Below are 27949 nucleotides of genomic sequence, written 5' to 3'. Positions count from 1 at the left end.
TTCCGGGTGAGACAGGGGAAACCCCGCTCGCTCGGGGCCTCACGTCCACACTCGCAGCTCGGCCGTGGTGTTGGACAACACGGGACCACGCATCAGAGATGCAGACCTGCCGTGAACTCCCGGGAGATGCACACATGCCCCGGGGGCTCAGGTGCCCGGGCTGAGGTCCCCATGCCACCTGCCCTCCACGTGCAGGTTTGGGGCCCGCATATTACTAGGTCCCCATTTGCGTTCATTTGCTCAGGGGGAGAAGGGTACGCGCCCGGACCAGCGCCTGGGGGACGAAAGCATGGCTGTCACTGTTAGGGCTCCGCTCAGCACCAGGTGAAGTGAGATGCCAATCAAGTTAGTGCATCACGTGAACTGCTCTTTAGAGCAGAATTTATAGGTTAGGCTGTCCTATTGATCAGTTAAACCAGATTTCCTTGCCATTTGGTGTGGGGAAGACTGGGGTTTTGCCTGAAACAAGGAAACAGCTCCCAGAAGGGCTGGGAGAGGCGGACGCGGGCCCCCTGAACCGTCTGCCGTGGCCTGAGGGGCAGGTGGGCGGCAGCCTCTGGGCAGCGGCGCGTGCGGGCCTCCCCGGGTCCCCTGTGAGAGCAGCTGGGTAAATGCTCTGGGGGAGGGTGCCCGTCCTGCCCCGAGCCCCAGGAGTGCCCTTGGCTCTATCCCCAGGGCCGGGTCCTAGGGCCCCACGAGGGCACATCCGTGGCCCTAAGCCCGACTGATTTGGCGGCGTCCAGCAGCTGGACCTGGCCTCCACCAAACTCTGAGATTACCCTGGAATGAAAGGGACCTCTGCTGGGTGAGACTCCGCCAGAAGCAACATTCATGCGCTGGTGCCCGTCACCTGAGAAGCCAGGGACAAGCGCTCCCGACGCCCTAACGTCAGCTGGTCCAGGAGTAAGAGGCAGAGGGCAAGGCTGCTGAAGCCTCCGTCCTTAGGACGGCTCATTTGGGCGGCCCGATCTGTCGCCCATATTGGAGCCTTGCATGCCAAGGACTGAGTCCCAGCGAGCTTGGAGCTGCGCCCTTGAGGTCCCCCACCATGCCCGGGGCCTGGGGACACGTCCAGACGGTCTAGCAGCTGCTCGGCTGCAGCAGGTTTCTCCGGAGAGCATGCAGGTTGCCCGTGGCCATCCACTGGCCCTCCCCCGCCTCCGACGTGTGGGGCAGCAGTGCTTCATCTTGACTTCCCGAGCCCTCTGAGCCTGCGTCCCACCCTCCCCATTTCCCAGCCCCAAAGAGCCGGCGTATCCAGTGCTGAGCCGCCAGCGTGCCCCATCACTGCTGATTGTTCCTAAAGCAATGGAGAAATTCTCAGAGCAAGACACCTGAATACACTGTAGTTTTTTTAAATGCAATCTGTGCCGCGCAGCGTTCAGGAGAAAGACATGGGTTTCCTACGCTATGTCAGATTTTTCTGGTAGGGTGTGCCAGGAAGACTAACATCTGTGATTGGAAACCGTTTGTTGCCCCCACATCCAGGGTTTCAGGGCTGTCTGAGGGTTCCAGAGGCGCGAGCGGAGTGCAGAGCACATTGAGCTCGGTGCAGGCAGGACATGCCCCCGGAGCCCAGCCTGCGCCCCGGGGGCTGGGACTCCCCGGGACAGGCAGGGAAGGAGGAAAGGGGGTCCTGGGGGCTTGGCCAGTAGCAGCAAAATGGCTAACACGCATGAATCACAATTCATTTTCAGTTCTGAAATCCGCTGGGAGGAAACGGCAACTCGCGGCAGGAATTCCAGTGAGCCAGGCTGGGGAGGGGGAGGCATCCATTTCCGGATCAGGGCTCTGTTTATGGATGTGTGGGTGTGGTTGGTCTTTGTGAGCACAGGCATTTTTGCCCCTGTCCCCTTGCAAAAGAATGCAGATTGTGCCCTATGTGAAGCACTCAGGAGCCGCGGTGCTGTCCCGGGTACTGTTCCAGATAGGGTGTCCGGTGCGAGCACCGTGACCCAGGCGACAGCACCCAGGGGCTATTCTCACGGGGAGCTCAGCCTCCCACCTGGGCCCTTTCTGGGAACTGTGGACATGTTGGTGTAGCTGTCACACGGACCAGAGCACGAATGTCCACCCCTTGGACTGAGCCGGGGGCAGAGAAGGCACAGGATGAAGGGACAGAAAGCATTACTACTGCGTGGGCTGGAAATTAAATGTTGGCATTAAAATCCTGAGATGCTCAAAGGATCCCATCTCTGGAGTCCAAAGGGAAAAGGAAAATTGCTCCTTAACTTTTTGAATCCATCCTATCTATACAATTTTTTATTAAGCTTTTTATTTAAAAATTATTATAGAATAGTACACAGTTGTAAGGAAAAATACAGCGAGAGCCCACGTATCCCTTACCCCTCTTCCCCCATGGTAACATCTTTCCAAAGGTGGTAAGAAGCCATAGCGGGCTCTGCACATTGATATGGTCCAGATGCAGAGATTCCCCATCACTGCTGATTGTTCCCCATGGAGATTCTTCCCTCCGTAACCCCTGATAATCACTGGGTTCTCCATTTCTGTCATTTTGCCATTTCAAGAGTGTTCTACAAATGTGGCCATCCAGTAGGTACCTTTGGGGACTGGCTTCTTTTACCTGGCGCGAGTCTCTGGAAATCTGTCCAGGTTGTCGTGTGGCTCACTCACTAGCTCAGTTCTTTCTGCAACCGAGTAGTGTTTCCTGCTGTGGACGGACCATAGTTTGTCTAGCCGGTCACCCATCGAAGGGCTTCTGAGTTGTTTCCAGTTTGGGGCTATCACAAATAAAGCTGCTCTGAGCACCCTGTGCAGGTTTTCATCTCTCTGCCCTGGGGTGCAGTCACTAAGCCTACATTCCCATCAGCAAGGTGTGGGTAGTCCAGTTTCTCCACATCGTTACCAGCTTTGGGGGTTGCCATCGTTTTTGTTTTTGTTTTTAATTTTAGCCTTTCTGACAAGTGTGCCGTGATAGTTCACTGTAGTTTTAGTTTGCGTTTCCTAATGGCCCGCGATGCTCAGCATCTTTTCGTGCGCTTGATCTCCCTCTGTATGTTTTCTTCAGGGGAAAAAAAAAAAAAGTCTGCTAGCGTCTCTTGCCCCTTTTCAAATTGGGCTGTTTTGTTTTTTTTTACCGCTAAGGGGTTTTGGGGGAGTTTTGTTATCTGCGAAGTTTATTTCACAGAGCTTACTGTTGAGTTTTGACGGCTCTTTCCATGCCCTGTATTCAAGTCTCCGTCGGATGCAGTTTGCAGATATCTCCTCCCAGACTGTAGCTTGTCCTTTCATCCTCTGGCTGCTCTTCCTCAGAGAAAGAGCTTTACTTCTGATGAAATTCAGTTCATCCATTTTCCCTTTTATGGATTGTGTTGTGATGTCGAGTCTAAGAGCTCTGCCTGGCCCAAGAAGCTGGATATTTTCTCCTATTTTTTTTTTCTAAAAGCTTTATAGTTTGTATTTATATCCATGGTCCATTTTGGATTAATTTTTATATAAACCATGAAGTTAAGGTCAAGTTTCATTTTTCTGCCTGTGAATGTTCACTTGCTTTAGCACCATTTGCTGAAAAGTCTGTCTTTCCTGCATTGAATTGCCTTTACACACTGGTCAAAATCACTTGGGCATATTTGTATGGGTATAATTCTGGCTCTCTGTTCGGTTCCGTTGATAATCTGTGTCTACCCCTCCACTAACATCCCACAGTCCTGATTATTATAGCTGTCTATGGGCTTACCTTGTTTTATTGTGCTTTGCTGATATTGCATTTTTTACAAATTGAAGGTTTATGGTAAACCCGCAACAAGCAAGTCTGTCGGCACTATTTTTCTAGCAGCCTTAGCTCGCTGTCTCTGTGTCACATTTTGGTAATTCTTGGAATAGTTCAAACTTTTTCATTATTATTATATTTGAATTGCTACAATTTCATGATAAATTTTAACAGATGAGAAGTTTCTTCTTATGGATGAGCAAAGAAAGCGGTTCCTTTTTTTTTTTTTTAAGATTTTATTTAGTTATTTATTTGAGAGAGTGAGCACGCATGAGCCAGGGGAGGAGTGGCAGAGGGAAAGGGAGAAGCAGACTCCCCGCTGAGCAGGGAGCCCCATGTGGGGCTCGATCCCAGGACCCTGAGATCATGACCTGAGCTGAAGGCAGACACTTAACTGACTGAGCCACCCAGGCACCCCAAGAAAGTGGTTTCTTGAGATGACATCTATTCTTGGTAAGGATGCTGTGAAGATTGTTGAAATGACAACAAAGGGTTTAGAATATACATGAACTGAGTTGATAAAGCAGAGGCAGGGTTTGAGAGGATTGACTCCAGTTCTGAAGGAAGTTCTACTGTGGGCAAAATGGTGCCAAACTGCACTGTATGCTAGAGAGAAATCCTTCATGAGAGGAAGAGCCCATGGATACAGCAAAGTTCACTGTGGTCTTTTTTTTTTTTTTTTAAGATTTTATTTCTTTATTTGGACAGAGAGAGAGAGAGACAGCGAGAGAGGGAACACAAGCAGGGGGAATGGGAAAGGGAGAAGCAGACTCCCTGCTGAGCAGGGAGCCCGATGCGGTGCTCAATCCCAGGACCCTGGGATCATGACCCAAGCCGAAGGCAGACGCTTAATGACTGAGCAACCCAGGTGTCCCAACTGTGGTCTTATTTTAAAAAATTGCCACAACCACCCCAGCCTTCAGCATCCACAGCCTGATCAGTCAGCATCCACCCATACGGAGGCAGGACCCTCCACCAGCAAAAGGATTGGGACTCACTGAAAGCTCAGATGACAGAGTTTTTTAGCAATAAAGTATTTTTTAATTAGAGTAGGTACATTTTTTAGACATCATGCTATTGCACACTTAATAGACTGCAGTGTAGTATAAACATAACTTTCATATACACTGGGAAACCAAAAAATTCATTTTGACTCATTTTTTTGAGGAGGTCTGAACCCATACCCATGACATCTCCAAGGTCTGCCTGTAATAGGTCTTAAAATCAGACTGATTCAACCCACTTGATCTTCTTTTTTTTAATTGCTTTAGCTATTCTAGTTCCTTTGCATTTCCATATAAAAGTTAGAATAATTGTGTCTATTTCTACAAAAATCTTGCTGGAGTTTTGATAGGAATTATGTTAAACCATATATCAATTTGGGGAGAATTGACATCTTTACTATGTGAAGTCTTCCAAACCATGAGTATGGTATGTCTCTTCATTTATTTAGATTTTTATTTCTTTCTTTCGCCGGTGTTTTGTAGTTTTCAGCATACAACTTATGTGTATGTTCTGTTATATTTACACCTAAGTTTTTGGTTTGGGGGGTTTTTTTTTAGTGTTTATATGGTGGTATTGTGATTTTAATTTCAGTGTCTACAGGGTCATTGCTAATATATGTAAATACAATCAATTTTGTATATATATCTTGTATCCTGTGACCTTGATGAACTCCTTTTTTAGTTCTAGGAGGGTTTTTTGTAAATGCCTTAGAATTTTGTACATACAATCATGTAATTAGCAAACAGAGACAGTTTTATTTCTTCCTTTCTGATCTGCTTTCCTTTTCTTGCCTGGTTGCACCGGCTAGAACTTCTAGCACAGTGTTTAATGAGCAGAGAGAGAGCGGACATCCCTGTCTTGTCACAGTTTAAGCAAGAAGCTTTCAGTCTTTCACCATGAAGTGTAATGTGAGCTGTAGTTTTCTGGTAGTTCTTTATCCACTTGAAGAAGTTCTCCTCTATTCCTGTTTCTCTGAGAGTTTATGAAATGAACAGATGTTAAATTTTTTTCAAATGTTTTTATAAATTGATATGATCATGTGGTTTTTTTTTTCTTTAGCTATTAATACAGTAGATTACATTCATTGATTTTCAAATATCGAACCAGCCTTGCATCCCTGGAATTAACCCCATTTAATCTTGGTTGGTGTATAATCATTTTTTATATTTTGCTGAATTCAAATCACTAATATTGTGTTAAGGATTTTTACACCTGTATTCATGAAGAATAATGGTCTGTCCCTTTCTTTTTTTGTTGTCTTTGTCTGGATTTGGTATCAAGTTAATACTGGCTTCATAAAATGAATTGGAAAGTGTTCCCTCCTCTTCTGTTTTCTGAAAGAAATTGTTTAGAAATGTGTTAATTCTTCTTTAAATGTTTAACAGAATTCTCCAGTGAAACCATCTGCACCAGGAAATTTGCGGGGGGGGGGAGCTTTAAAATGAGAAATTCAATTTCCCTAATAGTTTAAGGCTGTTCAAATTACCTATTTCATGTTGGGTGAGTCTGGTAGTTCATGCTTTTCTAGGAATTGCTCCATTTTCCTCTAAGATTTCAAATTTCTGTGTGTAGAGTTGTATGTGTTTCCTTATTATCCTTCAGGGTTTGTAGTCATATCCCCCCTTCATTCCTAATACTGCGAATCTGTGTCTTCTCTGTGTGATATTTTTGCCAATCTCGCTAGAGATTTGTCAGTTTGTTAATATTTTTAAATAACCAGCTCTTAGCTTCACTGATTTTCTGCATTGCTTTACTGTTTTCTTTTTCATTGATTTCTGTTCTTTATTACTTCCTTCCTTTCTTCTGCTCTTGCTGTGGGTTTATTTTGCTCTTCATTTTCTAGGCTCTTAGATTATTGAGTTGAGTTTCTCCTCTCTTCTAATGTAAGCATTTAGTGCTATAAATGTCCCTTTCAGCACTGCATTAGTTATATCTCACAGAGTTTGGGTGTATTCTATTTTCATTTTCATTCAGTTCAGCATCCATTTTTATTTCTTTTGAGATTTCCTCTCTGACCCATGAATTACTTAGGGGAGTATTGTTTAATTTCCAAGATTCTCCTATGATCTTTCTGTTACTGATTTCCAGTTGGATTCTCTTATGGTCAGAGACCATATTCTACATGGTTTCAGTTCTTTTAAATTTGTTGAGGTTTTCTTTGTGGACCAGGATATGTCTTGGTCTGTCTTGGTCTATGCTTCCTAGGCATCTGAGAAGAATATGTGTTCTGCTATCGTTAGGTGGAGTGGTCTCTTGCTTGTTTGATGGGCTTCTCAATTTATGTCAAGTCTTCAAGATCATTAGCTCCCGAAGGTTATGCAATACATTATTTCTCCCAAGGATTTCAGAATAAGTGATCTGAAATCCTGCTGAGTTCACCAAGAAAGCCTGTGAAACTTTCTCACTGGTGGCTCTTGTCAGGGGAGTCACTTTCTCTTCCCTGGTAGAGGGGTAGGCCTCCCTGAAGGATAGGGCCTTGGATCAGCTACAGCTCCACATAGGGCTCTATGAAAATTTTACTCTTACGGTTTCGAGAGATACAACAAGGCATCGTTTTTCTTCTTCTCATCCAGTCTTAGAATGCTAAAGCCAGAGAGAACCTTGGGTCATCACCCGTTCATTTGGCAAGTGAAGGCATAAGAAGTTTCAAGAGGCTAATTTAGATTGATTGCTTTTTAAATACTTTTCATGAAATTAACATATGTTAGTTATAGAAATGTGTTAGATATAGAGAAACAAAAATAAGAAAAAAGTTTATATATAATCTTACAACCAAAAAATAATTACTATCATTACTTTGGAGTGTATCTTCCCAATGTCTTCAAAAATGAGATCACACTGTATTACTGTTTTACAATCTCTTTTTTTTTTTTTTTTGCTTTAACAATAGACATGAACATTTTCCAGAATGTTATTTCTGATAGCAGAATGTATTTCCACAGACCAGATGTACCATCACTTATTTAATGTCTACCTGATGGGCACTTCGGCTGTTACGGTTTTCACTAGGTTAAATAACACAACGATGAACATTTTCTATGTGCGCACACGTGCTTCTTCCTAGGAATGGATCATTAGATCAGAGCATGGGAACATTTTTTTGCTCTTGAGCCCCATCACCAAACTGGATAATTGAGATTTTTTTGTTCGTTTGGGCAAGTTTCGCTTGGTTTTCATTTGTTTGGGTTTTAGCAGAGGGCTAGCCAACAGAGAGTACATGACTCAGGAGCAAGTCTTGTGTAGGTTCTCAGGGTTTTAGGGCGTGAACGAATGGCCACCTGGAGCCAGGGCCAGCTCTCTCCCTTCCCAGGAGCAGGGAGCGCTAGAAAGAACAGTGCCGTGAGCATCTGTGCCTTCCTATGAGGCCTCTGGCACGGGGCCCAGCCAGGAAACAGGAAAACTGGCAGGTTATATTCAGCCTAGGACCTGAACCTTGTGAAGCCACCACCCAGCCTGGGGTTATGTGCCAGGCACCAAAGGGACAAACTTGCTTACCCCGGCCTGCTTCCTCTCTCCAGGACCTACCATGAGATGAGAACACTGTGTTTTACATTTGAAATATGCCTTGAACTCACCTTGTCCTAGTAATTACCCCCATAAAGTAGAGCAGGGCACTAAGTGGAAACTTCCTGTATTTAGAGACACAGTCCTGCCTTTTTATGGCTGGCGCAGACTACAAGAGGACCAGAGTCCGGTCGCTCTGCCGAGAGACCTCTGAGAGACGGGTTGGTGGGAGCAGGCCAGGAAGGGAAGGAGCCTCTGAAGGTGGACAGGAATACTCCAGGCCCTGGAGAGGCCTTAGCGTGCTGACGGTGGGCCCGAGGGTCCCTCCAGGTAACCCAGGCAGCTCCCTGCCCCAGCGAGGGCGCCACCTGCCCACGACCCTCCGATTCGGGCCACGATGATCCGCAGACTTTTCCCCTTCTCCATCTGTCTTTCTTTTTTGGTCGTAGAGAAAGAAGAATTAATCCAGAGCGTGCTGACCCAGGTGGCAGAGCAGTTCTCAAGGTACAGAATCTTCTAGACACATAGTCCCTGGAGAGGTATGCCTCTCTGTGCACGGCAGGGGTGGGCCCTCGCACGGCCATGTGGGCCGGCAGCTCTGACACATCACTCACCTGGAGGAGTGGCCTTCCAGACGGAGTCCTTTTATGACTTCCGTAATGAAGCCAGGGCGGATGGGGTCCGGGAAGCACTCCCCTTATACCAAAGACCTCGGCAAGTGGGCACTTTGAGAGTGGGAGCTCGTGTTGCTGAGACTTTTCTCCACTGGCTCTTCTGGGACTCAAGAGCTCAACCTATGAGAATTGACACCATTTTTTAAAATAAGCATTGCTGGGGCGCCTGGGTGGCTCAGTCATTAAGCGTCTGCCTTCGGCTCAGGTCATGATCCCAGGATCCTGGGATCGAGCCCCACATCGGGCTCCCTGCTCCGCGGGAAGCCTGCTTCTCCCTCTCCCACTCCCCCTGCTTGTGTTCCCTCTCTCGCTGTGTCTCTCTCTGTCATATAAATAAATAAAATCTTTATAAAAAAATAAATAAATATAAATAAATAAATAAATAAATAAAATAAGCATTGCCATGGCGATCCTGTGTAGACGTGGGGCTTCTTTCCGTGATGAGTTATCCTACCAGTTCCAAAGGAATGCTTTCCGTGGCTCAGTCACCCACTGTGGCATCTCACTGTCTCAGGGGACTACGGTGACACATCCTTAAAGGCCGAGTGGTTACAGTGAACAGGCTGGAGCCTGGAGAGGGCACACCGGGTCCCCTGCAGGGGTCTGTGCCCAGTAGGGCAGGGGGCGGGGCCTGGGCCGTCCCTGCTGGGAGCAGGGGTGGGGGGCCTCCCCTGAGAGCAGGTGTGCGGGAGTTAACACACCTGCCAGCCTTCTGTCATGGAAAACAGGCCCTGGCGATCCTTTGAGGGTGCGTCTCTTTCCTCCCCGCCCCTCAGGGGCTGTGAGCGCCTTAAAAGCAAGCCCTAGCGTCCTGTGCCCCCTACAGGGGTGAGCCCACAGAGAGGGGGGTGGAGCCCACCAGGAGGCCTCGCCCAGGGCAGGGGGTGCAGCAGAGGTTAGCCACACCCATTTCAACTTCGAGAATTTTAAGAGTGATGACTTTTTTTTCATTCCTAGAGCATTTAAAATCAACGAACTGAAAGCTGAAGTCGCGAATCACTTGGCCGTGCTAGAGAAGCGAGTCGAATGTGAGTGAGGTTTCTGTTTCCTTTTTGCTTGTCTTTTAATCTCTGTTTAAATTAACTGCGTCCCCCGGGGCTGGGGGGGGGGGACGAGGGGAGGGAGGGAAGGCTGGAGGTACATGGCAATGTCTTCTCTTTGCGAAACGCTTAAAAATTACCTTTGATGCTATTGGACGCGAGAACGGTGAGCATCTGTTTATACCGGGAAAGTCGCTTGGTGACCAGGGACAGGTCAAGAGCGCACGGTGACTTGGGCCGCCGCCCCTGCTCGGTAGTGGCACGTGGAGGCGCTCCTTCGGGGCAGAAGAGGACAGAATGAAAACTCGAAGCCCCCCAGACCGGCCCCCTTGGGAGAGGACCTTCTGCTGCACATCTCTGTGTCTCTTTCTACATAAACGAGGCAAGTCCATACACTCCGCGCCTTCAGAACTGTTTCAGGAATACGCCTGCCGAATCGTTAGCTCTTGGTTCCCCGTCACCACCGAGGCAAGCAGAAAAACTTCCAGCAAGCAAGGAGGGTCGGTTCTGGTCTTGACTCAGGGACCAAACAGCTGAAACTGGGAGGGGGACAGCTTCCATCTCTCACCCTCTGTGTCCTCGTCCATAAAATAAGGAGCAATGCTTGAATTCTCACGCTTCACAATTCCCCGTCCAACTCACACATCTTTGTCAATGTCAAGGCAAAGGGCAGCCTATTTATTAAGCTCAGGGATGACGAGACCAAATCCGAACCTGAGGCCAGCAGGGCTGTGGCTTCCCCAGACAGCATCTGGCTGATTCGTATTCACAGGATGCACTGAATGTCACTTTCCGTATCTTGTATGAATTGCTTGGATTTTTTTTCAAGAAGAATATTCAGGATCATGCAAAAACCTGTTCACCTTAATAACTTGAAACATGACCTACATAAGTTCTACTTCTCAGAGTATGTTGGCATTTAGAAAATCCATTTGATATTCTGTCTTCAAAACCAATATATTTTCCCCACTGATGACGAAGAAGCCACAAAGAGATTAAGTGACCCGCTGAAGCTCATCCAACGAATTGGAAAAGTAAATAAGACTGAGGTCCGGGCGGGGCCGCTCAAGCCGTGCAGGACCCCCGGGCGCCTGGGAGGGCCGGTCGGGAAGCACCACACATGCCGGTTGTGGCCACATTCGGCAGAAAAGGGGCTTCTTCCTAAAGGATTCTGGGGAGCTCCCAGGGCGCTGGGAGGTCTCAGAAGCAGGGCTTGCTCGGTGACTACGCAGCAGGAGCAAGATCCCAAATCCCACGCAGAGCTGATGCGCGAGGATGCCGCATCTGAGCCCCAGACGCACGCTGTCTCCCCAGCGCCCAGAGCTCTGTGCGCAGACCCCACCATCCCCACGGCCACTGCTGCAGACATCAGGCTGCTTCCTCGTATACTGGCCACAGATCCGAAGTCTGGACGGAGCAGGACCGTGTGCCCACGCCCTGGCTGCAGGGGAGTGCGGTAGCTTCCGTGGCCCTCTCAATGGAGTACCACAAACGGGGGAGCTTAAAGCAACAGAAACGGACTGTCGCACTGCAGTGGAGGCCAGAAGTCCTAGACCGGGAGGGCGGTCCTTCTGGAAGCTCTGAGGGAGAATCTGCTCCGGCTACGGGCAGCTCCAGCAATCCTCATCTTGTGGCCACGTCACCCCAGACCACCTCGTCTTCACACAGCCCCTTCCAGAGTCTCTGTGTCTCAGGCCCTGAGAGGACACCTGTCTTTGGATTTAGGCCCACCCTCATCCAGGATGATCTCGTCTGGAGAGCTTAATCGCTTATATCTGCAAGAAACTTTCTCTAAATAAGGTCATACTCATGAGTTCTGGGGGTCAGGATGTAAGCATATATCCTTTTAGGGGACACAATTCAACCCACTATAGAGAGCGTTTGCAGTGGGAGGCAAAAGCCCAGCTTCCCACCGAGTCCCATAATGTAGGGAATTCTCCAGATGCTGTGGGAAGGGGTTCAGCCGAAGAACACAAAAAGCATTTGCTGCTGATTCACCTTCTATGTTTACAGAAGCGCAGAGTCACCCAGATGCACCCGAGGCCGGCAGGTGCCTCCCGCCTGGCCGCCTCTGGGCCCGCGCCAGCCTCCCCCTTGACCCCCGCCCCGCATCTCTCCCAGAAGCAGCACCAGCTCCTGCCGGTCCTTGCAAACAGGAAAGTTGAGGAGGCCATTAAGGAATTTTCAAAACTCCTCCAGAACACTGTGTTGACCTCAGTGCTGAGGCTTCCGGTATCTGGCCGTGGAGACAGTGATCAGGCCGAGAAGTGTTTTAATTTTGCCTCCAAGCGGTGTGTGAACTGAGGACTACAGGACGCGACACCTCTGACCTTCTCCCCTGGTGGCCTAGCCCCGAATCCTCCAGAACTCGCTGTCCCTGTAGGCCCTCGTGTCCATCACATAAATCATGCAAATGCACCCAGGTTACCTCGAGGGCGCGTTACCCCGCCGTGCACGGGGCTCAGGCTGGCTGCATACACTGCGATTAGCCGTGTTGTTACTAGCCAGCACCAGAGACCCGGGCACAGCAGGAACGGATCAAGGGAGCAAGAAGGGAGCAGAGAAAGGTCTAAGAGCCATGGGCCGAGATAGCGACTTGGCAGTAGTCAGGTGGGAGTGTGGGCAGTGGGTCCTCCCATAGCCCCAGCAAGCCCACCTCCTGGCTGCCCCCTCCGAACGGGAACACACCCCCCAAGGACATGCCCGTGACTGCGACAGACTCTCGTCCTCCTTGAATTCTGCCAGGCTTCAGGTGTGTCCTCTCCTGGCACTTGTGGCTGACCCCTTGCCAGTCTCCAAGCCCCCTGCTCCCTAGCACAGAGGGGGCGGGGTCCCTCACTTGTGCTGAGCCCCAGGGCCATGAGCTCCAAAAAGCCACCCAAACACCGCAGTTCCTTAACCCAAAGATGTGAGTATCCAGGGCATGGCAGGGACCTTGGAAGGCCCTTTTGGGGAGAAGGGTCCTGACGCAGACCCCTCATGCAGGTCACACGGGAACTACTCAGGCGGCAGTCCTGACCCCCCTGTGCACTGGGAGGGTTGCCGGGCTCGACTGCCAGGCTGCTGTACTGGGCCCAGGCCAGACCCGGACTCGCACCTGCACGCTCACATGCACGCACATGCTCACACATGTAAACACATGCATGAACATGCAGAGACCTGTGCACACAGATGCTTGCACATGCTTGCACACAGGTAAACGTGTGTGAACACGCAGAGACATGTGCACTCTGCTTCTTGCACACATGCTCACATGTAAACACTTACACGAAGATGCAGACACACAGGCACACATCCTCTCACACATACACACCCCCCCACATGCACACCTCACACGCATGCGTGTGTAAACACACATACACATACAGACGCACACGTGCCGTGTCTGGTGTACATGAGCTGTTATTAGCTGCTCTCTGTGCTTGAGTTGAAGGAGGCCTGCGGCTAGGACTGGCCATGTGTAAGCCACGTTAGGCTGGCTTGACTTGTTTTAAGTGGATTTCCTGCTTTTTTGTTTTTTTACTTTCTCAAACATAATTCCTCTGAATCAAATATAATATCTGAATTTCTCTTAATTCACTTTAGAAGCTTTTCTTTCTTTTTATCTAAGTCGTTTTCCTTCTTCAAGGGTGTCTGAGGTCTTGCTTAGGTTAGAAATTATTTCAGAGACACGGGACACCCAGGTCGTCACCTCACTTCCCGGTTGGAGATGAAACCTCATGGGGCCTCCACTTCCTTCCTTGTTTGTGGGATGTGGCCGCGCGCGCCCCGGTCCGGGGCCCAGGCCTGGACCAGACCCCAAACACCCGGAGAGCTGGCCTGCGGGACAGAGTTTAATGTCGGGTCACACAAACAATCCAGAAGACTCGAAGCCGAAACCCAAGCTTTTCTGTGTCACCCAGGACGTGAGGCTTATGCACATTCTTTGCCGAACCCCCTGGAGGAAGTGTTGAAATACAGCTGTAGACGTACGTCTTTAACGAACTTCCGTGAGCTCTGCCGCTGAAGGAGGGTCGCGCCGGCTCTGGCGCCCCTCGGGGGAGCCCAGTGAGCCGGTGGAGAAGAGGAGCAGAGCAGCCTCTGTGGCCTGTGCTATCCCTCTGCCCACTGAACCCCTTCCCAAAGCCGGCACCCCTCTTCCAGAATCATTCCCAGAGGTTCTCCTTCAGGGTGACGTGTGACTCGCAGAGCCGCCCCCCCCGCCCTTCATGACCCCCAAAGTCCTAGAGGGGACCCCCAGGCTCGCAGGGGGTGCTCCTCGTCAGGGGGGCTCCAGCAGCCCTCAGGGCTCTAGTTTGGGGTTCCGCTCTGTGCCCACCTGTTTAAAGTTTGCAGGTGGACAGATGAGGCTACCCTGTAGGGACCTGACATCCAGCCTCACTGGAGAACTGTCTCCAGGGTCTGTGCAGGACTTCTCAGGGGTAGGGCCCCGCTCCTAGGCCGGGCCCTGTCCCTCCTATGGGACCAGGGCAACGCGGCGCTGGGACAGGCCAAAGGTAAGCTGTGGAATCTTCCAGAAATGGCCTGGAAGGGGCGGGAGCAGCGGTGGTGGATGCGTGGTGCTCTGGCTGCCCCCCTGCCCCCTGTGTTCCACCTTTAATCCTGTGACATGTTTGTTCTCTCCATTGATTAATGCCCAACTTTGCCATCTTGTTACTATCAATTTCCTTGGCAACCAGGCTCTTCATAAGCGTAATCACCATAAATTCTGAATCTCTGGGGTTCAAGTTAGTGATATTGTTCTGTGTCGCCCCAAAGGCTGAATTTGAACATCACCCCCCAGTAAATGGCCCGGAAATGTGATCTACATGAACTGATATTGAATAATCGAACCTTACACACCCACCAAAAGCCATGAGCCAGGAGGCGGCTGCTAACACCAGGCGTGTCCTTAATTTACTGATGACTGGAAAAAGCAAATGAGAAAACACAAGCAGCATGATCCCAATTTTGTCTTTTTAAAACTCTGGATGGACAGATAGCTGTTTCCAGCGCACGGGGGTGGGAGAGAAATGCCTGGAAAGATCCACACCACTATACATAATAAATGGGTTGTTCTCTGGGCCAATAGGACCGTAGATAAATTTTACAACATTCTTCTTGGAGATGCTCTGCATTTCCTCCGTATGTTTAAAATGTAGTAAATGTGACCGCGGACTTCCGCAGGCCACCCTGTTTGGACTTTATACTGCTTGTCTATTTGCTTTGAGGATCAAAGTCTATATCACATACCAGAACTCTTCTCCAGATCTGCTTACTTTCTGGAAATGTCTGCCCTTCATATGTCAACAAGACTGAGCTCCTTCCCACGGACACTGAATCTGCCATGTGCTGAGGTCAGCGTCCCCACGGCAGACGCAGCTGGAACTGGGGCTCCCCCATGGGCCAGCCTCCTGCGGTGTGGCCCAGGGCCTGGACACGGCACTCTGGGAGGTCCAAACCAGAAGGGGTGGGAGCTGGTGTGCTTTTCTCTGAGGAGGACCTGTGGCTTCCAGCCGCTTCCCAGTGGGGTCCATGATGCAAGGAAGTGCTAAGAACACCCCGTTCCAGAAGGAGGTTTTGGGCTCTTAGGGAGTGGACCATCCCCGAGGTCGAATTCTCTGCGTTTCCCCACCTGGCTGGTGCCAACCCCTTGCACTGACGGCCCCGGGCTTTGGTCCCGTGTCCTGGGGGGGGGGGGCGGGGGGCGGACGGGAAGAACCTTCGGCACAACATCCCCCGAGCCGCACAGAAGCAAGTCACTAGAACCACGTCCAAATATCCGAATATCAGATCCTCCAGATTCCCACCACTTTGGGCAGAAAGAAGCAATATTTTCAGTAGCCTTGCCCCCCCGCACCCTGACCCTGGAAACGCTTGGAAAACTGCCCCGGGGAGCTTGGGGTTCGGACAGGTTGCCGTGCGTTTCCCCTCTGCAGACACTTGTCGTGGGAGGGGGTTGTTTTTCCTGGAGAAATCATTCGCATCGTATTGTTAGGTATTCAGACTGCGCTTGAGGGAAAAGGGGACTAGAGTAGCATCGTTGGTAGTTATCTTTTTGCATGATAATTGAGGTGTGATTGCAGAGTAGCAAAGCAATTCTCTTCTGTTCCCTAAAAGCTGACTTGAACCCGAAAACCTCTGCAGCCGCTTGCTCAGTAGCAGTGTTTCTGGGCTACGTGTGCAGCTGCCAGAGTGAAGGTCTTGGAGCTGAGCGCTCGCTGGGAGGCATGAGCTCCAGTTCGTTCTTGGGGGAACAGTGGTGTCCGGACTTTGCAGGCCCTCTGCAGGGAGCTGCGAGAATGTGAGCGAGCCCGGCTCTGCTCACCCTTGACCGGGCCTGTTTGTGTTCCCTCCACATGAAGTCCACACCTTCTCCCGGTTAACTGCTCCAGTGGGACCTTAAAATGGGAAAGTTTTATAGCAATATGAGCTCATCCTTGCCGGGAAGGCTGCGGTTTTGCTCCCCGAGCTTCTGGTCGTGTTTTCAGGCACTGTGGCCTTATTTTCTCCTCTTCTTTCTAGGATAAGAGATTTCTTTGTCCCCTGTCCCCAGCTGGTGCTTAGAGGCCTGGAGACAGAAAGTGGGGAGTGGGTGCAGGAAGACTCGGGATTGTGGGGAGGGGAGCAGGGGCTCTGCCCTGCAGAAACCGCAAGGAGGGGTGCGGCCGTTCGTGCTGGCCCCGGACAAGACAGGCCCGCCAGGCCGGAGTCCTTGTCCCTGAGCTGCTGGCACCCTCGGCTGCAGGGACCCCGGCAGGGGCCAGAGCCAGCTTTCTCGCGGGACCAGACCCAGTCACCAGCCTTGCGGGGTCCTCTGCATGTCTCCATGGCAACCCCCTTGTTTTTCTTTGTCCCAGTGGAAGGCCTGAAAGTGGTGGAGATCGAGAAATGCAAGAGTGACATCAAGAAGATGCGGGAAGAGCTGGTGGCCAGAAGCAGCAGGTAAGGTCAGGCCCGGGGAGAGCAGCCCTGCGCGTGGGCCCAGGGAGGGGGTGGCTCTGGGCTGCTCCCCGCAGCGCACTGCGGCAGAGCCGGACCCAGCTCCGGCCAGGATGAGCGCAGGGTGGAGGCAGCCCGGCTCCGGCTGGGGTGGGCTTGTCAACTGCACAGTCTTAGATGGAGGTGAGGAGGATGGCTTCAGTTAAAGGAGGAATAATCCCCCCAGAGATCAAAGCTTTAGGATTCACTTATCCAGCCTGAGAGAAGCTGGCATCGATTTTTAAAGAAAGGGCCCAATAAAAGGAAAAGGCATTTGGCTCACAGAGGAGGGTGTCCTGGTGCCCGGAGGCCGTGCTCCTGTGTGGACGTCCCTACAGCTCAGAATAGCAGGTCACAGGGGAGATGCCACAGGGCCTGGCCATTCTCCACACAGAGATCACTTGTCATGCAGAACGAGGGGTTCTCCCCTGGGGAGCCGAAATTCGTGGAAAAAACACCCCGGGCTTCCTTACACCCCCTCGAAGGTAGGTGTTTGTACAGGACCCTCCGCCGAAACTGTGGTCCCAGCAAGCGTTCGGGGTAACAGCGGAGATGATGAGGGAGGGGGCGCGGGCATGGAGCGTGTAAGTGTGGGGAGCTCGGCGGCATTTAGTGGGGACAAGGAACTGAAGACTAGCCCTGCGCACAGCCCCCAGGCTGTCCTTGAAAGCGCACCTGCCAGTTTGAAGATCATTCCCGGGTCTTAAAACGTTGAGGGCGACCAGCTTAGTGAGGGAGGCCGGCCGCGTGGAAGGCTCTTTGAAGGCAGGAGGTGCAGGGGAAGCTGACGTTCCCACGTGAAGCCGAGGGGCTGGCTGGCCTCGGGTGGGCTCGAAGCCACGTTAGTGTGGTCTTACAGGGCCCACACCACGTTTCTATCACACCCACTTGGCACCTGATGTGGATTTGGAGATGTCATCCCATGTGATTTGGGGAGGTCAGGGTGAAGGAGTTTGTGAAAATTTGCAGAAAACTGCGAGTGAATAATTCATGCTGGACATCCCCTTAGTGAGAGGCTCTTTGGGAGCAGGAGCCAGAGGCCCTCGTGGGACCAGGTACGGTTCCGGGAGTCGGCTGGGCCCGGCTCAGCAGGCTGGAGGATGCTCAGGCCCTCGGTGGCCGGGGTCTGCCACACGTGCCGGCCAGAGGGGGTGTGTCCTGGGCAGCAATGGGACCCCTGAGGTCCCTTCCCACCTCCGTGGGCATCACCTCACTCACAAACATGCCGACCCGCGAGCTCACAGAGCACCTGCGGGAGGCTTTTTAGAAGGCAGCCACTTGCCCCTCCTCTAATGACTAAGGCCTGCCACCTGCCCAGAGCCGCCGGGGGTGAGTCATGAGCCCCACCCTCGCTGGCCCCGTCCCTGCTGCTGCGTCCCGGGGGCTCCCTCCAGCTCCTGCACCTTCCTCCCATCCTGGGGAAGAGGGGCGTGTGCCGTCCTGGGGTGGCTGCCAGCCCTGCTCCTGCCACTCAGATTGCCAGGGGAAGAGCTCTCCGGGTCCGGGTTGTCCCGGCGTCCCGTGGCGGCCACGAGAGCACCTGAAACAACAGAACCGATGGCCAGAAGTCAGAGATCACGGTGTCCACAAGGCCACACTCCGTCTGAAGGCTCCAGGGCAGATCTAGTCCAGCCCCCCTCGGAAGCTTCTGGCGGCTGTCAGCAGCCCTGGGGGCTCCCGGCCGGTCCGTGCGTTACTGCAGTCTCGGCCTTCACACGGTCTTCTCCCTGCGTGTGCCTCTGTGCCCACATGTCCCTTTCTTGAAGGACACCTGCCCTCTTGGATTAGGGCCCACTGCCCCGGTGTGGCCACACGTGGAGCCACGACACCTGGGATGACCCTCCTTCCAAAGGAAGTCATATGCACAGTCCTGGGGCTTAGGGCTTCCCCTTCTCACTTTTGGGGGACATAATTCAACCCACACAACGGCACGAGGGGGGATACGCCCGATTCTGGAGCACATGGGAAGAAGCCGCCCGCCTGGGAGCCACAAGGCAAACCGTGACCCACCGGCGCCCGTCCGGCCCAGTGGGCAGAGCCGAGGTGGGGCAGGTGCCTGGGCCCAGCCAAGGGTTGAAGCGCCCTCCCTCGCCGCCCGAAAAGTCCATTTTTGGAGCTCACGGTGCCGTGATGCAAAGAGAAGCCTTCCCGGTGCCCTAACTGCTCCTAGAGGCGATGTTCTGGGCAGACAGTGTTCGCAGCATCCCACGGAGGTGAGAGACGGGTAGGTGTGACTCTTCAGTCACAGACCAACAGGGTAAAGTTCTCAAACGTTGCTGACACATTTAGGAAAAAGAAACCAGGTGGCTTGGGCCCGGGTCTAGCCCACAGCCAGGCCACCTGCCCCGGGCCCTTCTGGGCCCCACACGAATGGCCCTTCCCTTTGCTTTACGGAGACGCAAACTCAGACGGCAAACAGGAGGCCGCCTGCGCCCCCCTCTGTCTCTGTTGTGTGCAAGGCTCCGTTTTAACCACGCAGGGATGCCGTGCAGCATGTTAGCGTCCCCGGGACCAGGCTCCTCCACACAGGGCTTCGCCTGGACTGGGGCAGAGACGGGCACCCCACACAGCTCTGGCTCCTGGCTATCAGCCCAGCTAGGCGGCGGTCGGCCTCCCTGGGGGACAGATGTCTGCCCCGTGCCCGCACACATGGCTGACGAGTCTGAAGGGCGGCCCCACGATCGCCCCCACGAGCACCACCCAGCTGGGCCTCCCTCCGCGCCAGGGGCCCTCCGGCTCTGGGAGCGGCAGCGGAGGGGGTCGCGGGCAGGCTCTGGGACGCCCCCGGACCAGGCCGCGCGCTTCCGAGACACACGCCTTGGGTTTCCCCGGGTCCAGTGTCCTGCCTAGCTGGGCACAGAGCGGAGCTTGCCGCTTCACCCCGGGCGGGGGGAGGGCTCCCCAGGGCTCCGGGGGCTCCGGTCTCCACTTCCATCCCAAACAAACGGCCTTGTCCACTGGACGAGCCATGGGGCGGGGCGCTGGGAGCCCAGGAAATGAAAGCAAAAATGAGGCCCAAATAGAATGAAAAGAAAAGGCACCATGCCAGGGGCTCTGTCGCTGGAGGAGGCTGGTTCCCGTGGCAACGAGGCACAGAGGGAGCAGGCGGGCCACCTGGCCGAGGTGGGGGAGGGTGGCGGGAGGCGCCGGGCACCCAGCAGACGCTCCCGACACCGGGATTTTCAAGGAAGCAGCTGGATTCCTGCAGGCCAACCATCTTGCTTTGTGCAAGCTTCCCCACCCCCCCGGAAAATACGGCCTGCGTACACGGCGCGTGTGGGGATGTCTGCACGGAAGAGGCTGAGCGCAAGGAAGACAGGGCGATGCTGTGGTCTCCATTCTCAAGGGCACAGAGCAAGCTCGTTACTGCTCAGAAACGTGCGGGGGCGACTTCTCATTTATAGGGCGGCAATGGGAGACACCTGCCTGGTTGGTGCCTTTTAGCGGTTCATGGGTTCATTACTCTTTCGCGGAATCTGTGTTAAAATCCCCTCCCCACACGAAGTCTGATGAGTTTTGTAAGCATCGCGTTGAGGGAAAGAATAGCAGGACCCCCAGAAAATTGTACTGAAGGCTCCTTTATCAGAAAGGACACAGAGGTATTACTCTGAGTTTGCAAGTAGCAGAGCCCCCAGGTAAAACCTCCAGACTGTACAGATGAGGGGGCAAACCCCACCTGAGATCTGGATGCCGAGCTGCCCAGATGTGCTTCTGTGTATAGAGACCTCCTTTTGAAAAGAAATACCATGTTGTAATCTTTTTTTCACTTACTACACCGTAAGCAATAAATGGATCAAATTTGAACCAACATCCAGTTCGTACGTTTTCCCAGGAGGCCACAATGCACACTCATCTCAGCCCACAAAATGTGTTCTCTTCTCCTCGAAACTTGGTAGATTTTTTTTTTTTTGCATTACCTTTCAGCCCATACTGTATGCAACATTTCTTTTTCCCCTTTCCCCCAAAACCTTCTTACTTCACATAATACTCATCAATATCTTAACACATAACAGTCCATCTTGTTGATGTACCGTGATGGTTTAAATTATTTCCGACTCAGCAACATTGAGGTGGCTTCTGGTTTATTGTGTTTTTACAACAGATGACGTTGCAGTGAATACCTTCGTGCACAGAGTGGTTTGCTCACATCTAGTTCTTTTCTTAAAATATACTCCCCAGCGTAGACGCACAGGCTTAAAGGATAGGAATGTCTCATGGCTCTTACTATGTGGTATTAAAGTGCTCTCCCAGGAGACAGGGTGTGATCTACAAAGTGTGTAACGTCTGAGGATAAGGGAGTATGTTCCCTTCCAGGAAGGGAGGGTCCCCGGGTGGGGAGGGGGCCACATCCAGCCCCGGGTACCACCGGGCTCAGCACACTGTCCCCTGATGCTGGACGGTGGCTTCCCTCCAGAGCACGCCTGGCTGGATTTGTTCTGTCCTTATGGCGGGGAGGGGGTACCTCGATACTTAGAAGTGAAGGAAAACAGAGTCAGGAGCCCGATAGCAAATTAATCTCTAAAGGTAGGTACGGGGGGAAACTGGAAACTAAAAGTCTGTGGTGGGGACTGGATTGGCAGCTCGGACCCCCCCCCAGAGGCACCCCAGAAGGACGTGCCTTTGACACCGAGCTCTAGGGAGCAACAAGCAGAGAGTTTGCCATGAGCAAGGTGAAAAAAACAAGTAGCAAAAGAGTAAGTTTGAGACAGTTCCATTTTTGTTAAAAATCCAAGGCACTGTCCCTGTGTGTCCATGCCTAGGAAAACTCTGGAAGGATACCCCAAACTTAACAGAAGGTATTTCCAGGGTGTGAGAGATTGAAAGGAAAGAAGTAGGTAACGTGGGGGCTTGCTTTAAAAAAAAAATTTTGCCTACTTTCTCCTTGTTTGAATTTTTTAAAATAAAAATGTTTTTACTTGCATCATCAAAAGATTTTTTAGGAATTTGCCTAAAATGAAGGTGACGTGTTTTTGGAGAGCTGCAACATCCCAGGTCCAGGCGGGGTCCTGGTGGGTTAGCAATGAGAGGTCACTGGCTTGCTGACTTAACAAATAAGACCAAGGGGTGTGTGGGGTCTGGGTTTGGCTGGGGCTTCTTTGGTGTCACTCTGAGGAGGGGCCCCGGCAGACCCCTCGTCCGAAGCAGCCATCCCAGAGCTAATCCTGACTGTCTTCCTGCAGGACCAGCTGTCCCTGTAAGTACAGTTTTGTGGATAACAGCAAGAAACTGACACCTCGGCGTGATGTCCCCACGTATCCCAAGGTGAGAGGAAATTCGGGCTCTGGAGAAATGGCAGGTGTGCGCCCCCGGCCGGGCCCCCCACCCTCAGCCACCCCGACTTCCTGGCCAGGCCCCCCTCTGTCCGCACGTTTGCAAATGCAGCTCCCACCCTGGCCCTGGGCTGTGTGACCCCCGCTTGCCATTCTCAGGCCCAGTACTTTTTCTCTTCACCGTGTGTTAGTCGTGGGGGCCGCCAGGCCGGCAGGTCACAGCCCCTCCCCGCTGTCCGTCCCTCACCCATTCGGTGAGGGTGTTCACACTCAGACGTTACTGTAAGGAGCTTCCATTTCTGAAATCACCTAAAATCTGCCTCACTGGATCTCCTGTCCTGAACAGTGTGTAGCTATCACGAGAAATTTTGCTTTTCCGCCTCGAGAGGTTTCTCCGTTGCAAGAGCCCAGGCCCTAGTGGAGGCCCCAGTGACCGGGAAGTTGGGGGGGTGTGGACTTCAAACCACCACGGAGAAGGGTCTTGTGATGTCGGTCATCGTCTCAGCCATGCCTTCAGCTGAGTCAGCGAGACCCTGGCCTGGCACTGTCCACACACGCTTCCGCTAAGAGTCAGGTTTCCATGTGCTGGTGCAGGGACAGGCTTCCCAGGCCCGGCGTGGGGCAGGCCCCCCCAACTGCCCACAGTCCTCATGGGGACAAAGAGCCTCCCAGAGCCGCCCTGTGAGGGGTTCCCCCCACCCACTTCCAAATATGTGCGACATATTATCCGAGGTCTTCAGATGGACACTAGGGCCTCTTCCCACAAGAAAACATGACCCGCATCTCCCGATCCTGCCCAAGGGACCCACAAGGCCCAGCCAACGGCCAAAATGAAAGGTGTCCGTCCTCCATAGCAATCCTTATAAGAAACCAAACAGGGGCCCCTGGGTGGCTCGGACAGTTAGGCATCCGACTTGGTTTTGGCTCAGGTCATGGTCTCAGGGTCTGGGATCAAGCCCCATGTCGGGGTCTGCACGCAGTGGGGAGCCTGCTTGAGATTCGCTCTCCCTCTTCTCCTCCCCCTGCTCTCTCTCTCTAAATAATATAATAATGAATGAATGAATAAATAAATAAATGAAAAACCAAGCAAACCAAAAGACCTCGGGGAAGATTACATCTAATCCCCGAACACCATGACGGTCTTATGTCTAAGATCACAGCCTATTTCCCACGACAGTTTGACCCGATTCTGGCACTCCCCATCTACATCCCCCAGCAAGCTGCACTGCATTAGCCTGCAGCCAAAGAAAGAAACTCCTAATAGCTTCTTAGCCAGTATTGAATCTGTGCCAAGTTAATTCTTTATCCTTGACTTCACTCTATTGTTTTTTTGGGGGGGTTTTGGGGTTTTTTTAAGATTTTATTTATTTATTTGACAGAGAGAGACACAGTGAGAGAGGGAATACAAGCAGGGGGAATGGGGGAGGGAGAAGCAGGCTTCCTGCTGAGCAGGGAGCCCGATGCGGGGCTCGATCCCAGGACCCTGGGATCAGGACCTGAGCCGAAGGCAGACGCTTAACGACTGAGCCACCCAGGTGCCCCACTCTATTGTTTTTTTTAATCGGGTTTACGAAGAGGTAACTTACCCACAGTCAAGCTTGCCTCCTGCAGGTGCGGCACGCTGTGACTTTGGAGAGACTTAGGCAACCTCTGCACAATCAAATGTGGAACATCTCCCCCCACAGCCCTCCTGGTGCCCTCGCCCTCCCTCTGGCAGCCACAGATGGGATGTCTGTCCCTAGAGGCTGGCGCTCCGCAGAATCCTTGTAGAGTGTGGCCTTGGAGTCTGTGCCCAGGCGTTCTTGACCAGGGAACAGGAGGACGTGGAGCAAACGTCCCCCATCCATGTGAGCTCACCAGCCTTTGTCTCAGCCCAGAGCCTAACCAACCTCCTGTCCTTTCCAGTACCTGCTCTCCCCAGAGACCATCGAAGCTCTCCGGAAGCCCACCTTCGACGTCTGGCTCTGGGAGCCCAACGAGGTGAGTGAGGGGCCCCCAGTGCCAGCATCACGGGGACCTGCCAGGGTCCCCCCATGGCTTCGCCTGCTCTCTGGCCTTGATTCTCCAGGTTTTCCCTCAGTCTGACTCTGGGTGGGTTCAGGGGGGCCCGGACGCAGAGTTCAGAAAGGGGGGTGTCAGAGCAGAGGCACGGGTGGTCAAGTGCAGGAAAGCTGGCCCCCCAAACCCCACACACCCTCCTGGGCCGCCACACCCCCTGAGGGGAAACTTGGGAGGCGCCTCCTCAGGAGAGGGGCCGAGGGAAGACAGCTGTGTCTCAGCCAGAGGATGCAGGACTGGGGGTGCAGGACTCCTGCAGCAAGACCGTTCTTCCAATTTCCCCTTTTGCTGAGAAAACACTAACATGGAGATTTTTGTTTATTCGGCCGAATCTAATAATATCAGTTGTACCCCTCCGTGTTGGAACCCCGAGAAAACAAAAGTCCCTCATCATGGACATGAGGCCCACCAAATCTACAACTTCTCCAGCTTTCTGGTAACACAGACATGCAGAAAGGCCGCCCCCCTGCAAGCTTACCGCAGGGTGCAGGAAAGGAGAGATCTGCACCCTGAGCGGGCACCATCTCGGTCGCCAGGGCCAGGGTCTCGGAAGTGCCCAGCTCTCGTGCTTTCGTTCCGGCACAAGACTGCCGCCCTGCCCGCCCCACCTCCGCCCAACTGTGTGCTGGCCTGTGTCCCAGGGATTGTCCCATCACAAACCCTGGACCGGACGTCACATGGACCCCAAATCATCCAGCCACCCAGGAGCGCGCAGGACTGGAGGGTGGGTTTAGATGGGCAAGAGGCCACGGCAGAAGCCACCGTGCCCGGAGGGAATGGGAGGCAGCATGGCCAGGAGAAACGGGGGTCAGGTCCTTGAAGACAAGTGTCAGGACCAGGGTCTGGGCTTAGGACCTGGGCTGGGCAAGGCTTGTGCACAGGTGAGTGGGCACACCGGGATGGCTCGGCACGCACAGATTCCTGCTTCTGGCGGATGGGCAAACACCGCTTTTGGGAAATCACTCCGGCTTCCGCACACCAGCAGTGAGAGCAGAGCCAGGTCCCCAATGGCAAAGCACCTGCCTGGAAATGGGCACTCGCTGCCCGCTCTGTCTCCATCTCCCACGGAATCCCACTGGGGCCGGAGAGGCTGAAGGATTCACGCACCCAGGAGAGGAAGGCCGCCTGCCCACGGCATCAGGGCCGGGGTGAAGCCTGCAGGTGGGCCCAGCCTCCGGGTGGGCTTCCCCCAGCGCATCTCAGTGGCCGGGGCAGACTGCTCAGCGGTTCCAGGGTTTCCAGAGACGTTCTGCCAACATGCAGCCAGGAACCAGAGATGCCCAAAGACAGGAGCCCTAGCCTCTGGCCAATCTGGGGGTGCTGTGGATTTGGGACTGTGAGCGGTGAAGGCCCCCCAAAACTGCATCTGGCCGCCCACGAAGCAGCTCATGCCCTGGAATGTCGGGGCCCCCACTGGGGGATCACACCTCTTCCTTCGCGTGGGGGTATCTCTGTGCCCAGCACCCCCAGCCCCAGCAGGGTCCTCCAGCTCAGAGAGCAGACGAAGGCAATGGCTTCACGTGTTCTTGTTCCCCGCTAGCTGACGTGTCAGAGCTCTTCCCAGCATGGCCACCTCCCTGGAGCGCGGGGCTTACGGGCCATGGGGCCCCGGCTCTCTGGCGAGCGCCCGTAGCCACTTCCAGGTGGCCACCCGGCCCGGACCACCCAGCATCCGGGGCTGCCAGCGTGGGAACGGATGCACGACGCGTCCCTCCCACTCCAGAGCTGCCGCACACGTCACAGAAGTGGGGCCAGATGGTCTCGTCTGCCCATCACCTCCAGCTGTGGACTCCCGATCTCACCACCACCGTCACGGCTCATGGGGACTGCTGGAGCTGCGCGTGCGTGCGGAGGGGAGCGGAGGGGGCTGCAGGCCTCTGGCCCCAGCGCCGGCATCCAGGACGGTGGGCGCCAGCACCCCAAGCCACACGCCAGGGCCCTGGACTCGTCCCCAGAGCCTGGCACCCTGCACATAATGCAGTCTGCGTCCGTCCCGTCCCCTCGAGGAGGACAGTCCATCTGTGACACTGCAGATTCCCACATGCCCACTGAATTCTTGGCGATGCCACGGGTCTCGGCTCCGTGGCCTTCCTTCCACAGCCGTCTTGTGGACGCTCCAGGCACAGGGCTGGACATGCAGAGCTCATGCTCCCCGTGTTCCAAGCTCTCCCAGTGCCGTGTCACGAGGAAGACGGGTCTCCGGTGGCGTGCCCTGTAGCTGTCAGCTCGGGCAGCTGTAACATGCGCTGCAGGCCAAGAAGGCGTCCGCTCACACCTAGAGGTCCGAGATCAGGCGTCGGCAGGGCGGCTGTCTCCCAGGCCCCTCTCCCTGGCGTGTAGACACCGCCTTCCGGGTCCTCACGTGGTCGTCCCTGTGTGCATGTCAGTTCTGGTCTCCTCTCCTCATGGGGACACCAGTGCTAGTGGACGAGGGCCACCCCGATGACCTCATTTAACCTTAATGAGTGTTCAAAGGCCCTCTGTCCACACAGTCATGTCGGGGGTTAGAGCTTCAACACACTGATTTGGGGGCCACAGTTCAGTCCATAACACACCTTTTTGGGAAGAGAAGGTCACACGGTGACCAGAGGCAGCCCGGAAGCGTGACCGCTCGGGCCCCGGGTAGCTGGCGGATGGGACGAGGCAGGGCTCAGGTGTGTGGCCCCGGAGCCAGGGAGCGTGGGCCAGTGTCACACCCCTTGCCACCAGGTGATGCCCAACGGTCCCCGCCTCCTGGATCTCCCATCTCCCTGGGCGCTGCATGCAAGACCTGCTTCCCAGAAAGCAGAGCCTGCGTTCTCAGACTCTCACTTTTTAATAATCAGTCTTTCTTCTCAGGCTTAATTAGCTCCAGAGCTCTGAGCTATATTTAAATAGATCACAACAATGACAATCAATCATCTTCAGGACTGAAAACAAAAGCTGTTTTAACCTGAGCAAGATTCCCGTAGGAGACAGCTCAGTGACGGGAATGCGGCTTACCTTCCAGACCCCACAACGAGTGCCTTACAGTGTGTCTGGTCCCCGCGGGCCGCACAAGGGTGCACGAAGCGTGCTGGGGACGCAGGCCATCGAGTCTCAGCGAGCACAGGGCGTCTGTGTCTGCAAAGGCACCAGCTCTCAGGCGCGCATCCCATGGAACCGTGTCCCCAGCACCTCAGCCTGGCTTCTTGTGTGTCCAAGTTCAGAGTCACTTCGGACGTGGTCGTTTGGGGGTGCCCCCTCTCACCCAGTCGGTCCCTTCTCGCATGGAACTCCCTTAACTTCTCAGCCCAGCTGCTCTTTCAAGCCCCCACATCCCTGCTAGGAGTCCCGAGACCCCCCGCCCCAGTCAACATGGCTTTGCTATCAGGGCCCCCAGGAGCAGAGGGCTCACCTTCTAGGGACCGGTGGGCCCTGCAGGCATCTCCCGGGATGAGGAAGGGGCAGCTCCATCAGGCGGCTGGGCTGGCCAGCCCCGCCACCGACCACCCTTCTGTTCCTGTGTCTGCAGATGCTGAGTTGCTTAGAGCACATGTACCATGACCTGGGCCTGGTCAGAGATTTCTCCATCAACCCCATCACACTCAGGAGATGGCTGGTAAGTGCAGGCCCCCCCGTCCCCCTCGAACACTGTGTCATCCAGTTACTAGCGAACAGACCAGCTGGGCCCCTTCCTGGTGGCGTCCTACAGATGGAGGTGACGTTCCCATGAGTGTTCCGTGAGGA

General features: G+C 53.6%; 1 protein-coding gene across 7 annotated transcripts in view; it reads left to right on the top strand.

Annotated features, from left to right (window-relative positions):
* Window positions 1-27949, top strand: part of PDE9A (phosphodiesterase 9A) — a 93141-nt gene that overhangs the window by 52580 nt on the left and 12612 nt on the right. For all 7 annotated transcript variants that reach the window (XM_064578449.1, XM_064578432.1, XM_064578437.1 and 4 more), the window contains exons 5-10: window positions 8689-8743; window positions 9871-9941; window positions 16793-16877; window positions 22094-22175; window positions 24089-24163; window positions 27735-27821. In XM_064578449.1, the coding sequence (XP_064434519.1) occupies window positions 8689-8743; window positions 9871-9941; window positions 16793-16877; window positions 22094-22175; window positions 24089-24163; window positions 27735-27821 (455 nt within the window). The remainder of the gene's footprint in view (window positions 1-8688; window positions 8744-9870; window positions 9942-16792; window positions 16878-22093; window positions 22176-24088; window positions 24164-27734; window positions 27822-27949) is intronic.

Source organism: Mirounga angustirostris, unplaced genomic scaffold (genome assembly GCF_029215605.1).
Source record: "Mirounga angustirostris isolate CCGP_5_RB_7025 unplaced genomic scaffold, mMirAng1.0.hap1 SCAF_1, whole genome shotgun sequence".
In the NCBI taxonomy this organism is placed as follows: Eukaryota; Metazoa; Chordata; class Mammalia; order Carnivora; family Phocidae; genus Mirounga; species Mirounga angustirostris.
This window is presented reverse-complemented; position numbering and strand designations above follow the sequence as displayed.